Genomic DNA, 17780 nt, shown 5'->3' on the forward strand with positions numbered 1-17780 from the left:
CTAGGCAAAAATACAAATGTTAGCATAGCACCACACTTTGCATCATAGTACAGTCTGTTTGACAGTCTGGAAGCTGTGATCTAAAGGTTACATAATGGAACAAACAAAACAGGATGAATGGCTCCATAATAATGATACTAATAACACCCCTCCAACAGCCCTCCCTTGCCTCTGGTCCTCTTGGATGGCTGCCCCATCTGGTGCCTCCCTCCTTCTTCGCAGGATGTCGAAGATATGTGTGGTCTCAGGTTTTCAGTAGTTTTGGGGGCTGTGGATGGCCTAGATTTTTTTTTTTCTTCCTGTCCCTGATTAGATATTATAATACTCCATACCACATAAAATTTTATAATGGAAACAACAAATACAAATGAATAAATAAACAGATAAAAGAAACACAAGTGGAGCCTATAGAGAATGTATAGAGCTGATCTTCAAAAAGTAAAATGTGTTTGGTCCCACAAGCATTCAGATCAGAATTCTGATTGCAAAAACTGCCAGACAGGACATAAATTTAAAAAAAAGGAAAAATGACATTAGTGAAGCAGGGCTTAGCATGTGGTAGACCAAACTGTATTTATTCCAAGAAAAAACGAAACTGGAATAACAAGATGACAAGAAACATGTTGCAACTCGTCCTCTCTCAGAATAAAATAAGAGAGCAGTTTCAGTTGAAGCTGAGCTGCTCATTGCACCACTAAGTAGCACAGCTGTAACATAGCTGCACCTGCTCGAGTTACAAGATACATGCACAGTAAATAAATAGGCTTATATTTAAGAAAAATGAGAAAGAATGTATTATTTACAAAGATTGTATTAACAAGTATTATTTTTCAATAGAAATACATTAATTTGATATTAAAGGAGAGAAACAGAGGTGCATACAGTTAAAAAGGAAGACTGTCACAACAATTAAGAATAGGTCAATACAAAGAGAACCAAAATAAATAAAGCTGTTAACTTATTATTTATCTACAGATTATATATTGTACAGATGTGCTGCCTCATTTGCAAATAAAGTTTTCTTGATTTGGACTGTATATAAATATAGCCTATTTAGACCTTAAAACTATGTTGTTTAGCTCTTATTAATCAGATCGACTCTGCCATGCATGGCACTTAAATTCATTATGAAAACTCTTTCCAATAGAAGACCTTTATGAATGGTGCCTCACAGAAAAGTGCTGCTTCTGATTTAGCATTGTAGCTATCACAGATTATTAGACTCAGTGCAAATTTAACAGCTGATGAAAGTGACAGTCATCAACTGTAGGTTAGAGGTAAGAAGCCCTTCTTTGGTTGCCTAGATGAAGTTAAAACATTTTGGGTCTTTTCAGGTTTCTACAGTGATTTTAATTTTACTTTCTGTATTATGGCCATGGACATGGTCCAATCCTGAGGCTCATCGCTCCTGATTGGCCATTTTAAAGTAAAATTAGCTACACTAGGATTGTCAGTCTGTGACTTTGGGTGAGACCCAAAGTAGCTGTTTTTCCTGAAATGGTGTGTCTACAACCAGAAAAGTAGTTACAAAGTAACAATAATGCACTGGAATGGGAAATGGAGCATATTCTCCTTGTTTCCAAGACAATATGTTTTATTCTTGGACTCCTAAGCAGCTTCGGATGGTTCACAGTTCAAAATAATACTTATTTATCTTTGTTTTTAAGCCTCAGTTTGACTTTTCAGTTCATCTTCTGTCTTTTCTTGGCTTCTCTCCCTATAAGCCAACTTTTGTCTGACTGACTGGTTTCCCTCATAAACAGAAGATTTGAATTGTAAGGGGACCTTTTGTGCTCATGGTCAGAACTACATGTCTCAGATGAAAATATTGACGATATCCACTCTCTATAATGCAATAAAAGTGATTACATGACCTCATCACATGAAACTTCAGATACTACAGGTCATCTAACACAGTAAGAAATGTAACAACTAATTTGCACAGATGAACTGAGTTGAGTTAGTGCCATTTAGAAATACATACAGAGAGACTAAAGCCATGCTGAAGACTGTTTAAGCACAGGTGCTTTGTTCAGGGATACTGACAGTCACTGTATTCACATAAACTCTTTTTCAAAGCCTGTTTTCCTGTCATTGAAATGTGTAGCTTCTTCAGCTGCTCTCCTGCTTCCTCCAGATATTTCAGAAGCTCCACTTCCTGATCTTACTTGATCCGAAGTTCTTGCCCCTCTGGAGTTGTGTGGTTTTCTATCAAAGCTGTTCCTTGTGGTGTTTACACATCTGGATTCTTGAGCATCACCTCTTTTTCATCATGTTCAAGAATCCTAGTAAAAATACAGTGTTAACTTGTCATTTTGTGTTCTTTGTGGTCACATAGAACAATGTATACAATTCACAGACAAGAGGATTCACTTGTGTTTGAATATTGGCTTAGTTTATCCCACTTTTTAAAGTATTTGCCCCCTATTTGGAATTGGTTTTATTTTGATTCTTCATAAATGAAAAAAGAAGTTTAGGGTCATGGCACATTGTTGACATGCTTGCCATGTTTTCTCAGTTCTCAGTAGAGAAAATTTCATGTTCTTGTAATGACAAAAACACTATTTTAAAATGGAAAAAAAGAGAGACTTGTTTACCTTACTCGCCATCTGTGAATGGTCAGTAGAACACTCAGAAACACAGCGAGTAAGCCTGGAACCAAGACCAATTTCAAAGACCAGGACGGGACTGGAAGATATCATGTAACATTATTAAAAACCACAGTAGTTTCACATATAGCATATGAAGCATTTCATCATGAAATCTACCTGGAACATGTATGTGTGTCTCTCTGCTCTGGTTGGTGTTCCTCTGTTGGACTCTGCAGGTGATGTTGTTGCTGTGTCTCTTCTCCACAGTCACTCTGCTGCTGACAGTATAGAGGTCATCAGGACCTCTGAGGGTCTCTGTAGGTCCAGCAGAGAGGAGGTTTCCCTCACCGTCCAACCACAGCAGCTCAGGCTCTGGATACCAGCCTGCAGACTCACACTGTAACACCACCCTGCTGCTGGTTTTACTTATTACAGTGACTTTAGGAAAGGAGACAGCACCTAAAAAAAGAAAAGAAAACCAAGACCAGGAGAAATACTTTAAATTCACAGCGCCAACATTGTGGTTATTGGTTGATTATGTTTGTAAAAGGTATCAGTGTGACCTGGAGCTTAGTATAGACTAGAAATTTAGAAAAGTGAACTGGAAAAGCAGAAGAAAATGAATCGATGGAACAACTTTGCTAAAATAACCAAAGAGACACATATACACTTAAGTTAATTATACAAGTTAGTTATTATGAAAGCAAATTACTATCATAGTGTTGCATTTTGAAGAAAATATTATTGCATTTTGACACGGTACACCCTGGATAGTTTGCTAATCTGTGGAAAGGTTAACACATAAAGTCAAAAAGCATTCACGCCTACAGACAATTTTGAACTGCCAGTTAACCTGACTCCACTAACTGCATATCTTTGGACTGTGGGAGGAGGTGGGGGTACTGGGAGAGAACCCACACAGTTGTGGGAAAAACATGTAAACGCCACACTGAAAACGCCAGTCAAACCCATCAGAGCTAATACCCAAAACACTACTGTGAGGTATCACTGCAACAGCATGCTGAACATAAATGTATTCATTTGTTGACTTATTAAGGGGGCAATAAATAAATTAACCTCTTAAGCCGCACAGAAAGCACAGAAAAAAAAGTCTTATTTTAATTTTTGCTTTTTTGACAAAACTTATGGTTTGGGTTTGAGATCTGGTTGAGGTCATCAGTGGAGAATTAGACCTCTCGAAGTTAATGACATATCCTGAGTCATGCCATACATATTAACAAGAGGATCCCAAGCTTTCTTCCCTCAAAGGCTGAAAAATCCTTCTAGTCCATGCAGGGATCCAGTCCCATGACACTAAAGGATAACTTGATCTGAAGTAGTTTGTAATGTTTCCATGAGAACAAGAAGCCAGTGTCTCCATTCTTTTCTTTCAGTTACATAAGATTTTTCAACTCAAATTGAGCACTCAAAGTACTTTAAAACACATTAATACATAAAGAAATGACATAAAAAATAATATAACGTGCATTTACTTACCAACAATGAGTTTAATGAAGGCCTCTTGTCCCACTTGTGGAACAAGGCATCTGTATATTCCCTCGTCAGAGATGGTCACATTTGAGATTTTCAGTGAAATGTCTCCATGTTCCAGTTTTTCCTTAACCACTGATGTCCTTCCTCTGTACGACGGCTGTTTGTTCACCACGTGTTCTTTTTCGTCTGCCCACTCGTAAACAAACCCGGGCGTTAGGTCAGGTCTCGCCCACTCCAGCCTCATCCCATTAGCATCCATTTCTGGTTTAATGTGGCACGGCAAAACAACCTCTTCCCCAACTGTGGCCACGACTGCTGGAACGACAATGAGAGGCCGCCCTGAGGAGGAAATGGAAACAGCGGAGTAAAGTGAGCATTCCTGACAGTGTAAGTCACAGTTACTGTCAAACCTCTTACAGTTTACAAACAAGTTGATGTTTATATAAAATTAGACCAAACTGGAAATACTACTACTTCTACTACTAATAATAATAATAATCTAACCTATTGTGGGTTTTTTTACTTTTACTGCTCTTAAACTTGTACTTTCTTACATGACCCAAATATTTCCCACGTGTGGGACTAATAAAGGTTTATCTTATCTTAACTTACCAAGCACTTAACCTTGGTGACGTTGAGCTCAGAGAAGAAAATGAAAAAAATGTACAAACTGTACTGTAAACTGAAGTCAAACCACATGACAGTTGTTTACACCCATACCACTTAAGGCATCTGACCCCAGGATATAATAAAAAAAAAACTACAATATAATATAATATAATATAATATAATATATGACAACAATCATGACCTGTTCAGGCAACCAAAACCAAAAATGTAGCCTTTGCTTCTGTTTTTTGGTTTAAGGAGGAGAAACACAAAAGGTTGCATAACAAAACATATAGTGCAATTATGCAGTAAAAATATCTAATAATGTCTAATAATCCAATGGCGACATCAAATGAGCGTTCAGTAGAAAAGAGTATTCAAAACACAAAAGACTACACAAAGAAATGCTTGATAGGGGTTGTACTGTGAAATGCTTTGTGGGTTGGCTCTTTGATTCTGGAGGAGGAAGTTACTGATCTCAACCACAAATGTTTTGCACGTAGTTAAGAGGCAGCGTGTGCAATGTGAAGTGCAAAGACACCATGCTGATAAAACTATGAACTCACCTCTGTGTATCAGAAGGCAGAAAATCATGTGCTGTAAAATCATGGCTCTGTAGCCTCTCAATGATAACTTATATCTCCACAGATGCATCTTGGAAATCTTAAAGAAAAAGAAAAGTTGTAAAATTAACGAGATTAAAGACAATCAAAATAAATAATGCTAATTATGCGATTTCGCTCCAAGAGAAAAAGCATTTTCTGTTTGTTTTGTCCTCTTTTCTTCATCATTGACTGTTTTTTCTCCCTCTTCTGGTCGTGCTTAATTCGTTTTTTATATTTGCTTTTAAAACAATGAACTCCCCCTTCCAGATCTTTTCATATAAACCGATTGTTAAGTTTCTGCATTGACTTCGGGCTTAGTTTTGTCGCTGTAGTCATGAGCTTCTTTGTTTTGCTTTTGTGTTAAATGACATTAAGTATCAAAGTTAAATCAAAATTTAGACTCACAAGAGAGACGCAACTGTGATTTTATTATGTCATATAATGCGAAAAAAGCTATTCTATTCTATTCTATTCTATCCTATTCTATTCTATTGTTTTAATCTCAAAGCCAGAAAACGACAAAGACATATAAACGATTCTGGACGGTTTTAAAATCCCCTGAACTGCTGTGGAACTGTTATGACGCTCCCCTTCCGTCAGCTGAGAAAACTCTTTAACATTTAAATCGACTGTACTTGGATGGGTAACGAAATTTTTCTCCCACTGAAAACGCTACATCGGGATGAACAGAATCGACCTTTTGGGAATTGCGACTTACTGCTATTGTGTCCTTGTTTACTTGCATTCATCTTTTATAAGGCATTGATGCCTCTTTTGTTGTTGGACCCTATCTGAAAGTTACGGATAATTCACTTTCACTTTCACTGTATTGTTGTTTGTTTTTTCTTTGTATTATTTGTTACGATATATTTATATAATTGCACATAAACGTTAAAACCTTTACATCGACACTGTAAGCTGTTTTACTTCTATAACAGTTCTGATGAGAATAATCAAAATAAGAGGAAGACTTACCTCAAAGACGAACAAAAGTCTACTTGCTGCGCAAGAGCTCCGTTGTTTGTTTACACTGTCACGTGCGATCAGCCGCGTGAGCTTCCTGTCTAAAACGAGGAAATCGTGACGACGATAATATAGCTCAGTGTTTTTAAGCTAAACGTTGTTTGCAGATGCCATGCACATGTAAATATATAGCAACATATATATAAAACCTCGTGTCTCAGCGTTACCGTGCACTTTCACTGATATGGCATTTCTGGTGTCACTTTTCTCTATAACGCTCTCGCTCTCTCTCTCTCTCTCTCTCTCTCTCTCTCTCACACACACACACACACACACACACACACAGTGGTCTTTGATTTGATCATTTTCATATTTTGACAAATTTGTTTGAAGGCTGTAAAAGAAATAGATTTAATAACGTTCTTTTTAAAATATATTTTATTTGGGTTAAATCAACACGTTTTTGTACATAAACGTGAAACTGGACTCGTACAGTCTCTCTCTATAAGAACAGAAACACCCTACAAAGGCTCGTTATCAGTGCAAAATTACATTGAGGTTTTGCAAAAACGACGTGCTTTACTTGCTCTGTAATTCAGCCTGAAACTACCTCAGACCTAATAATAACTAAAGTAATACACAGGGCTTCGACAAAGATAAGTCAACTATATACTATGGCAGACTACACGAATCAAACTATGGAGCTGGAAAGTTGACACGTCGATGAAGCGCCATCAGCCCATTTACTGTCTGTGTAAATCGAGTGTAATGTTTCATTTTTAACACCAGATGGCGACCCCTGGAGAGGTCAGGAGCGCCACCTTTTTTCTTCTTTTTTTTTTATTGGTGTTGAAGCGTCAGTGTGTCAGCAGGTGATAAACAGCGTAACTGCGGCACCGCCCACAGCCAAACCAAGATCAAAAGTCTGAGGTTGTGAGTGTCAGTCAGTGTTTCTGATCACACTGATCTGACAGGCTTCTGGTGTCTGCAGAGAGAATGATAACTTCCGAAACATTTAATTTGGTTCTTCAGTAATTGAGGGGGAAAGTCTTTTGTCCTTTAGGGATGTATCGTCGTCTTTTCGTGGTTGCCAGTCTGCTGTCATCCTATATGGGTAAGAAAGAGAGCTGGGTTATGCTGATTTTGTTTAGAGCAACGAATTAATTCACGTTCAGTCAAAGAGAAAAGTAAATGAGAAGTGCCAAAGAACGTTAGGGATTTTACTGAAAGGCAAATTTAAAAGGTCGGTTAACTGCAAAACGCCCTCGTCATGCATCGCTGTTATCAGAATAAAGATCACAGGAGCCAACAGGTTTTTTTTCAGGATTTCTTTAAATTAACTTTTCCAAGCGGTGAACAATGATTCCTGGCCGTCAACAGGATACTTAACAGCACAAGCTCAACAGGACCTTTCATTGCACGTGCCGCGGATCCAAGCAATACTGCGATTGTTTGTCTTCCACTAGTGCGAGAAAGTGTTTGTTTAAACTTCACCTGCTGCCGTTACCTCTGTAAATCATGCCAAACCAGTTAGCTGAAAAATAATAACTCGGAGTCCTTAGGTCAAGCTTCAAATCTGCAGTGATCTCAGGACGTTGTTAAGAGATTTTCAGAATAAAAGAATAGTTTTCAACATTATAGACAGGATTTCATATTATACATTCTGTAGTAGTGCTGTATAATTACTACAAACACTGTAGTCATAGTATTTTTAACCAGTGCTGAAATTATGGTTATTTAATGTAATTACTCACAAAGTTTGAAAAAACAAAACCATAATGCATTTAAAAGTAACCCCAAATCAATACGAATATAATACATCTATAAATGGATAAGAGAGGAAGAGAAAATAACAGATATGTCAATTAAATATGCCACAGTCTAGTGCAGAGTGAATTTGGGGGACTTGAAAGAGGGAAAAAAACACAAACATAATTGTGAACAGCAATGATGTGCAATCATTTAATCATAATTGTTCTTTAATTGTTAAAGATGCACACACTGCATGCCTGAATCAAATGAAATGTACGGTTTGTTAACTGGTGCAGAACTGTGCACCATGTTCAAAGTTTCTGATGCTCAGTCTTAACCATGTCTGCATGTCTTAATGAGGAGTTGCTGCCATGCGATTTGTGTGAATAGATATTTGCACTGACATGCAGTTGAACTGGTGTACCAAATAAAGTGTATTTCTATGCATCTTGCTTACGTAAATGTCACAATTATCTGTGTCCTGACAAAGTGTGGGACATAGAGTATGTGTGAGACAGTGTGGGACATTTTCAATTATGTACAAACTATACATCTTACAGGTTTGGGGACTTCCCCACCTTACCTCATGAACTATTCCTTTCCTCTTCTGTCAAGCAGTGGAAAAGTGTTGTTCACTGATGTGCACGTCTAATTCAACCTGTGTTATCGTCACTGGCCAATATCTTAATCACGCTGAACCAACCAGTGCAAACCTCAATAGATGGACTCGTGCCAATAGTTGTATCATTAACCAAATACTATGCATTTAAAAATAAATGCCATCAGAAATGCAGTGCATTCAGAAGTTCATGATTAATTGGATGAGAGAATATTTGAGTGACTAAGCCGTCATTGTTGCGTCACAGGAAAGTACTGCTGCAATGTTATGCAGGTGAAAAAGATAATAAGTGCAAGCAGCTGATTGTGGCATTCAAAGTCCTCAGAAACAAAACGTCCTTGTCAGTCTTGCAGCTTTGTTTTCTGTCAGGCTCTTTGGGTGGTAATTTGCTTTCATTTCAAATAAGATAAGATGGCCAAACCTGGATAAGAGAAAAAATAAATCAACAATGCCACCAAAACAAACAAAGAAACAACAACAAAAAAAAAACAGTTTAATGTGTCAGAATATTTTTTTTCTCTTAAAAAGGGGCTTTCTCTTCTGGATGTCATACTTTTGTTACAGATGTATGCCCCTATAGCTTTAACGTGGCATTAAAAATATATGGGATAGACTTGATTGTCTCTGTAATGTAACTGTAATCCTGCTGGTCAATACTCAGAGTATTGATCAGGATTTGAAAAAGACGGGTAAATTGCAGAGTTTGCCTTGTAGCTCCCTGCTCTCTTCACCTATAACACATAGAATAACATACAGGAGTCAATCCACCTGGAGGCATTGAATACCTTCTAGTAAAGTTTTACTCACATTGTTTATTGCCTACTTCAATAACTTTCTTTTTTATCATTTTAATATGGTAGTTTATCCTTTTTGTGTTTCTTTTTTTTTCTTTTTTCTTTTCTTTTTTCTAGGTGGATCCTCTGCTCAGGATCAGCCAGTGCACGTTCTTGCCTTTGCTGGTGGAGATGTTATTCTACCGTGCAGTTTCAATATCTCTGACAAGGAAGACTTTCCGACTGTTGAGTGGTCCAAGGAAGGCTTGAAGCCAGATGTTGTCTTCTTGTACCGGGATGGTTGTGAGGCCTACGAGATGAAGAATCCAGCCTTCGAGTACAGGACAAGCCTCATCATGAAAGAGCTCAAAGATGGAAACATCTCATTACGGATCTCCAATGTGCACGTGTCTGATACCGGAAAGTACCAGTGCCTCATATTCCAGAAAAATGTCGCCAGGAAGGTTACAACAGTGGAGCTAGATGTGGGTATGTCCACTCATGTTCATTTCCACACAAAGAGTTCACCATTGAATTGCCTAAGTGTGCTCCACCCACTTAAATGTTGGGTTCTTGTCCAGTTCAGCTAAATTCATTTAATATGCGATCAGGATCTGGGTTTTACTTTAGAGTCAGAGCTCGAAGGGGCACAATTTTGAATTACATGAGGATAAACCATGCTCCACAAAGTTTATGCTAGGTTAGATGGTGGTCCTTGATATCGGCTGACCCTACCCCTAACAGCACAGAGCTCTTGGCTTTAAACATAGACAGTATCTGTGAGCTGCTTCTTTTCTTCATCTGTATCTCATTTCATCTTCTATCTATTTGATTTTCCTTTTGAATAAACAATTGAGCTATTAATTATACCTAAAAATCTGAATCCGTTCTTCGGGTCGTATAGCAACTGAATAAAAATCAATGATACATCCATAAATGCACACACTTGTAAAACTTCTCACATTTCAGCCTTTAGTTTTCAACAGAATAAAACTACTTCAAAGTTAAATGAGTCTTGATGAGTAGAATAGAATAGAATAGAATAGAATAGAATAGAATTCAACTTCATTGTCATTGCACATGCACAGGTACAGGGCAACGAAATGCAGTTTGCATCCATCCAGAAGTGCTTTAGTGATATAGATATATTACAATATATATTAGCAATAATATAGATATGTAAGTATCAAGCTTTATTGGTTGATAAAGTTAGCCACTATCTTGCTAGAGCAAACTTTCCTTCTGTTCAAATGTTCTGTTTATGGAGGTCAACAGAAGAAAGCATAGGAAACAGGGGAAACTGGCTTCTTTTACACAGTGGAGCTGAACAGAAGAGTCGCACCAACGACCAATAAAAGACGAGTAGGGCATATTTTGACTGTGACATATACAAAGCTGCTCTAGTTGAGTTCAAAGATAAAAACATAGCATAATAGATCCAAAAAAGGAAACTTTAAACAGATTTCCAAATGGAAGGAACAGAACAGAGATTATTTAAATTCAGAACAAGCCACTACTTTCAGCTATATATCACACTTTAGTGGCAAGTATCCTGAGTATGGGCTATAAATATAGTAGCAGTTATGAAAAACACTGAGAATCAATTCCACTTTGCTCTTTAAGTAATACATTGTGTACATAACATTTAATCCCATGGGTTAAAAATATGTGACTGTTTTCTGAGTCGTTTCTGAAGCTTAAAGTACAAACAACAGCTTCATCCACAGGAATGTCCTTTGAGTTCAGTGTGTGTACACATTTGACTCTTTTTTTCTTTTCTTTTTAATAGTTGGGTGTTTCATAACAGGTTGAACTGGTAGATCATTAGCCTCATTGCTCATGTAGCAGTCGCCCACCTGTGGGCTGGACCGGAAGAACATATCCGGTGTGTCCTCATTTGGTTTCATGTCTCTCTGTTTAAATGTGATTTGTACCAAATGTGGACATTAAATCAAGCTGCCACTGCCAATAATGAAAAACAGGAAATGAGACTATTGCATTTCTTGAAATTCTTGTTTCATTCGTGTCTCCATTAAATCCCTGAAGTTGAGTCACAGTCATTAGACCTTGAACAAGCAACCATTGCATCACCAAACCTCTGCCAGGGATAGTAGATAAAATTCTGTTATTGTTACAAATTTGGATATATTTTTGTCCCTAATGAATGAAAAATATTAACACAACCAGAAACCATGGTGATACCTGCATCATTTTTTGGGGGGTGGGGGATCTGTAAAGTAAATTGGGTGTGCTAAACCTTCAAATGACACCAGCTTTATTTCATTATTTTACTGGGAATATGGCCAGTTGGCCTTGCTCAGAAGTGCATATTATACTATTAATAATATTTGACCAATGTAAGATTTAAACTCCTGTAAAAGTTGCCATGATTAAGGATTGGTTCACATGAGATAATCTTTCTTCCATCAGAGGAACAGACTTTCAGGAAACAAAGTCTTTTTATAGGAGGAGACACTCGTCTACTTAAACGCTCAATTTCAAGGAGCTTTAGAAAAGTTGTTTACTTTATAAAAAGCACAGCTTCATATAAATATCAGGGTCGTGACCTTACAGTTTAAATCGCTCTGAGGCAACTGCTGTTGTGATTTGACACTGTCTATAAATTGTTTAATTTAATTATGTAAAAGCAGTTTGTATTGTCTGTGTATCACTTAGAGTGTCTTTCAATCTTCTTCAGAAGCCAAGAGTGTTATAAAGTGTGGGTTTGACATCATAGATGTAACTTTAACATAAAAACAATAACAGGTTTATCAGAAATAAGGACAGGTGCGTAGGATGGCAGATTAAATGATCACACCTTCTGGTTTTGTTGTTTTTACAGTGGCTGTTTCTGAGCCAAGGCTTTCAGTGATTTCAGCGGAGGGTGATGCCATAACTCTGCATTGTGAAGCAAACTGCTGGCTGCCAGAGCCTCAGGTAACATTTCTGGATGACAATGGAAAGAACATCTATGGGGAAAACCCCAAAGGACAACAAGATGCCCATGGATGTTTCACTGTGACACGAAGAGCCACTCTGCAAAGAGCTACCAGCAGGTTATACATATTTTTTTAGACATTAATAATTGGATAAGCATTTTTTAATTTTTTTACAGTACTGTGCAAAAGTCTTGAATCTCTGTCTTTATATTCTGATAGGACAACAGGAAAACGCAGCGTCAGAACTCATTGTTTCTCTGGCTCTAATCTCATTAAGTAACTGTCAGCAGTAGTTCTCATGCAGTGTAACCCTATCTGCTGTGGACTGGCCTCCTGAGAGCCAGGACCCCTATATTCACACTGTGAGATCATCATGACACAACACAAAATAAACATCCAAAGGAGAATTTCAGTGACCTTCAGGAACCCCGATGAGTATCCTTGAAGACTACCTAAAGAAATGACAAGAAACATTGCCTAAGAGAGTTCAGACTGTGTGCCCATTTGTGTTTGTACTTTTCAAAAGGTGGGAAAAAGTGCAGTGATTTATTGCACGTAGACTGGCTCAAGACTTTTGCACAATACTGCAGATTATGTTTAACCAACTAACTGTAAAATTAGATTTTCACTTATATGATGTGAGTTATAAACTGTGTATTTGTCAAACAGTGTCACCTGCAGAGTTCATCAACCAGAGTTTAACCAGACCAGGGAAACAAAGATCCTCATACCAGGTATGGCAGATCTTCACGTGTGCATTCAAACACACATATTCACATTTTTTTTTAATGCATTTGTAGGATTTGTAGATGCATTTAATGCATGTGTAGGTTTTATTGGGATTTCTATAAATTACCGTGTGTGGAGTTTTATCAGATGACCACTATGTTAACCATTTGCTTTCTTGTTGCTTTCCACATGTCACTTCACACCAGGATTGACACCCTAACCCACTGTTGTCTTTATTTTAAGCTGTAAGAAATCCACACCAGACCTGGGTGTACCCTCATGCTTTGCAGCATCTTTTATTATCTCTGTCACGCTTGCTGTATACCCATATGGAAAAGAAATAGTAAAAACTTATATGTGATTACTCATGAAAGTGGCCCCTTTCATGAGTAAATCATATAAGGCTTACATGATTTACTCATGAAAGTGGCCACTTTCTCATTACTTTCATATATTGTTTTAGTAAGTATCCAAAACATACAAGTTTCATTATATAATTTTTCAAGGGATCTTATATCCGTTTTCACTCTTATATGCTTTTCATACAAGTTTCACACAAGACAGATACAAACTTTATAAGACTTATATATATCTTTTCCATATGGGTATGCTTGGCTGCCAGCCACACACATCAACAATGAACCCCAAACATAGGACCCTACACAGATTCTAGGCTGATTGCAATGCACAGGTGCATCTGCCTTCTCTGCAACGGCACTGCAGAACATACCTGTGATTGATAATGTAGTTCTAGCCAAAATATCTATACTTAGAGACCGATCCATCCATCCATCCATCCATCCATTCTCTTCCGCTTATGCATGTCTTTGGATGCTGGGAGAACCCACGCAAACACAGGGAGAACATGCAAACTCCCCACAGAAAGACCCCGGCCTGATGGTGGAATTGAATTCTTGCTGTGAGGCAACAGTGCTTACCGCCGTGCCACTGTGCTGCTTAGAGATCATGATAACAAATTATATCTTTACTCCAATACAACCTATGTACGGCCTCTGCACCACATGCTTGCCAGTTTGCATATCGCCTCTATTCTTGACATTGTCTGGAGTCCTGTTGAGTTTGTTGGCAGTACAGTTTAGCACGTGTCACTGTCTCAATGTAGTAGCCTGATTAAGAAACCTGGCAGGGCACTGGGTGTTTATTTCCTACCAATAAGGACTCATTAGACTTGAAGAAAAACTTGCAGATATATGGTATTTTATATTAAGTATAATATGAATTATCTGTTCATATGTCAATGTAATGTTATGTCATTTCAGGTGTCTGCATGAAGTCTGATCCTCACAATATCGCCATCAGCATTGGAGGAACAGCACTGTTTTTCTTAGTTGCAGCTGGATTCATTGCCCTTTCATGCAAAAAATGCTTCAGATTTGGTGAGTCACAGTTCTGAATTATACAAAAAAATGCAAAGCAAGGGCCATTGATATAGACTGCCAGTGAACAGTTGAGAAACATTTTGAAATGACAGCAAAGTGGTTTTGGTGTTTTATTTTTTATTGTCGTTGTTGTTGTTGTTTTAAGGATGAAGAAAAATGTAGTTGCTCTTTACATAGAGAACACAAAGACAGAATTGCATGTGTTTAAGGTGGAAACTCAGGAGTTTTGTGACTGACTCAATAGTATACACTGATCAGGCATAACATTAATGATAACTGACATGGCACCAGTAAGTGGTTGGGATATATTAGGAAGCCAAGTGAACATTTTGTCCTCAAACTTAATGTCAGAAGCAGGAACAACTGGTAAGCATAAGCATTTGAGCAAGTTAATTTGGGCCTAAATTGTGATGGCTAGATGACAAAGTCAGAGCACCAACGAGTTCATGTTGAGCCAAGGCTCACTGATGGATGTGCGGTCCAATCCAACAGACGAGCTACTGGAGCTCAAATTAAAGAATTAATTAAAGTTAATGTTGTTTCTGATAAAAGGTGTATGAATACATACACCTGAATACAGGTGCATTACAGTTTGTTGGATATGGGGCTGCGTAGCTGTAGACCACTCAGGGTGCCCATGTTGACCCATGTCCACCACTGAAAGCACCAACCATGTGTTGAGTTGCTTGCCTGGGAAACACCTGGTACCACAATGTACTTTTGGAAAAAGGCAAGCAGCAGATCCTGTTATACTGTTCTGCTGGAAAATCATTGCTCCTGCTATCCATGTGGGTATTACTTTGATACGTACCACCTACCTAAGAATTGTTTTTGCAGACCATGTACCCCTTTCGTGGAAACGGTTCCCTGAACTTTTTAGCAACATAATACACAAAGTAATAAAGCAAAAACGGATCATGAATGGTTTATGAAGCTCAATCCAATCTGTTCGTCTGTGACATGTGTTTGGACAAAGAAGTCCAGTCCATGGAGGACCAACTTCACAACTTCCACGACTTGAAAGACGTTTTTCTAACATCTTGATGTTTTGACAGTGAAAAAGGGACCAAAACAATATTCAATGGGTGATCATATTGTTTTGCCTGATCTGTGTATTTCTTGGAGTTCTTTTGTCTGTACAGTGATCATATTTTGTTTTTGTTTTTGTTTTACTGAAGTCATAAATCAAGTGAAAGGTTGGATAATTTTCCTATAGCCATCTATACAGTTTGAATTCTATTTGCCACAAGATGATTCAGCTTTTTTTATTTTATTTTACACAGCTATTGTAAAGCAGCCAGTGAACAGAAAGACATCAAATCAAAGCCTCCTCCACCCGACAAGAGTTAACAGCACAGACAGCTCGGTAAATGGCAGCATTGGACAGATGAAAAGACAGTCTGGGTTTCTTATCGAAGATGAGACCCAAAAACTACAGGACAGCAAAGTTGTTTCCTACAACAGTGGAACAACTGTCCAATGTCATTCCACAACCACAGCAGACGTTTCAAAACCCTCCAAACTACTCTTAACTCACGGCCCTGACAACAAGAGCTTGACCAGTGTGTACAATCCAAACCCATCTTCAGTTTCAACCAGCTTTAAAACTCCAAAATCTGACGACTTACCCAAAAGCTGGGATTCAAAGCTTATCATCAAAAGGCAAAACAGCTTTCCAGGACCTGGTCACATATCTCAAAGAAACCACCGTATGTACAGCAGTCCAGATATTTTACAACTACACTTACCAACATCCAACCCTTCTTCTGCTCTCAGTAGCCACCAGATGATCAACTCCAGTGCCTCACCCCATCAAAGCACCCACCATCCTCAGCGTAGACACTCGTTAGGACTTCCACAGTTAGCTGAATTTCATAACCGTCACAGCCTCCTGAGAAATTTACCTGAAGAAGATGAACATAGAAGTTTATTAAGAAATGAAAAGTAAAGGAAATGTAAGCTGTACATTTCAAGCATAAGGCAAGGCAATGCTTGCTCGGTTTAAATGACTGAAACTCCTTAACTGAGCAATAACTAGAAACTGAAATTTCACACCAGTGATGGAAGCATGGAGTAGGGGCTTGACAGTCAGCTGCAGAGTCTCCTGTTCTTTGAATGTTTTTAATATTAAGCATGATTTCTTTCTTTTTCTTTGCATTACCAGTCTAAAAATGTGACCAGACCATGATGTATGTTGCTTGCGATACTTTTGCTTATATATAAAAGGCTGTTTCTTTTTACTTTCATATTAAGAGTTGGGGCTAGTTTGTATGTTTTTGTTTGTTTGGAGGAAAAAAAACAGTTCTTTGTTAACATTGTTAACACTCTGTGGGGCGATCGTGGCTCAAGAGTTGGGAGTTCGCCTTGTAATCGGAAGGTTGCCGGTTCGAGCCCCGGCTTGGACAGTCTCGGTCGTTGTGTTCTTGGGCAAGACACTTCACCCGTTGTCTACTGGCTGTGGTCAGAGGGCCCGGTGGCGCCAGTGTTCGGCAGCCTCGCCTCTGTCAGTGCGCCCCAGGGTGGCTCTGGCTGCAATGTAGCTTGCCATCACCTGTGTGTGAATGGGTGGATGACTGGATGTGTGAAGCACTTTGGGGTCCTTAGGGATTAGTAAACCTATACAAATGCAGGCCATTTTACCATCACTTTGTTAACAGAGTGCTTTTCCAATAGATGAAATAATTTTAGCTAATTTTTTTCTTGCACCTTAAAGCCTTTTTTTACTTGCTATTGTATTTTTTTGTATAGTGCTATGTATCAATGTGCTTGAGAAAAAATATATATTTCCAATTATGTTTTTGCATAAACTGTGCAAATGGAAATTGATATGTTTGTATTTTTATAGATGAAACATTGGACATTGAGCTCTGTTTCAGTGGCTCATGTAACAAAAATGTTTTGTTATCCAAAAAAAAACAAAAAAAGACTCCCAAATCATTCTTGTTTGCTAATGTTTTGCACAAGGTCATTTGTGCCTTTGTTTGCTGCCCTGATTATCCCAGTGTACTTTCTGCTGGCATGAATCAGAGCTAATTTCCCTGACTTTACTTTTTACTCAGGAAATGCTTTTATCGCTGCCCCGATTTTAAGTGTCAGATGACTCCACCAGGAACACTTAACCCAGGTGTTAAGTGTTTATTTATTTCATTGTATCTTTTCATATCTATAATGTATATTGATGTAAGTCTTTGGTATTACTTTTATGTCTTCAACTGTGTCTATTATTATTATTATTATTATTGTTATTAAAAAGTTGTAGTTTGTAAAGTTTGTAGGGCATTTGTTGAATTTGCACACACTGACGAC

General features: G+C 38.0%; 2 protein-coding genes across 2 annotated transcripts; one reads left to right on the forward strand and one right to left on the reverse strand.

The window, feature by feature from the left end:
- Nucleotides 1-854: 854 nt before the first annotated feature.
- On the reverse strand, nucleotides 855-6396 carry LOC146390190 (butyrophilin subfamily 2 member A2-like). Its single transcript, XM_084923221.1, has 6 exons — nucleotides 6275-6396; nucleotides 5261-5357; nucleotides 4089-4424; nucleotides 2769-3050; nucleotides 2598-2688; nucleotides 855-2285 (listed from the first exon to the last, which is right to left on the reverse strand). Exons 2-6 carry the CDS (start codon nucleotides 5346-5348, stop codon nucleotides 2234-2236), a joined length of 849 nt encoding a protein of 282 aa, XP_084779347.1. The 5' UTR covers nucleotides 5349-5357; nucleotides 6275-6396; the 3' UTR covers nucleotides 855-2233.
- An 820-nt stretch (nucleotides 6397-7216) lies between these two features.
- Nucleotides 7217-17703, forward strand: LOC146390191 (uncharacterized). The gene is made up of 6 exons (XM_084923208.1): nucleotides 7217-7376; nucleotides 9545-9895; nucleotides 12249-12462; nucleotides 13015-13079; nucleotides 14355-14471; nucleotides 15758-17703. Exons 1-6 carry the CDS (start codon nucleotides 7328-7330, stop codon nucleotides 16420-16422), a joined length of 1461 nt encoding a protein of 486 aa, XP_084779334.1. The 5' UTR covers nucleotides 7217-7327; the 3' UTR covers nucleotides 16423-17703.
- Nucleotides 17704-17780: the final 77 nt, after the last annotated feature.

The sequence above is a fragment of the Perissodus microlepis genome, chromosome 3 (assembly GCF_051167445.1).
Source record: "Perissodus microlepis isolate ML-2025 ecotype Zambia chromosome 3, ASM5116744v1, whole genome shotgun sequence".
Classification (NCBI taxonomy): domain Eukaryota; kingdom Metazoa; phylum Chordata; class Actinopteri; order Cichliformes; family Cichlidae; genus Perissodus; species Perissodus microlepis.

Coding starts and splice junctions, on each gene's coding strand:
- LOC146390190 (XM_084923221.1), bottom strand. CDS start 5,348: ATGCATCTGTGGAGATATAAGTTATCATTGAGAGGCTACAGAGCCATG. Junction 2,689..2,768: donor GACACACATACATGTTCCAG/GTAGATTTCATG, acceptor GATATCTTCCAG/TCCCGTCCTGGTCTTTGAAA. Junction 2,286..2,597: donor ATTCACAGATGGCGAGTAAG/GTAAACAAGTCT, acceptor TATTTTTACTAG/GATTCTTGAACATGATGAAA.
- LOC146390191 (XM_084923208.1), top strand. CDS start 7,328: ATGTATCGTCGTCTTTTCGTGGTTGCCAGTCTGCTGTCATCCTATATG. Junction 7,377..9,544: donor TCTGCTGTCATCCTATATGG/GTAAGAAAGAGA, acceptor TCTTTTTTCTAG/GTGGATCCTCTGCTCAGGAT. Junction 14,472..15,757: donor CAAAAAATGCTTCAGATTTG/GTGAGTCACAGT, acceptor TATTTTACACAG/CTATTGTAAAGCAGCCAGTG.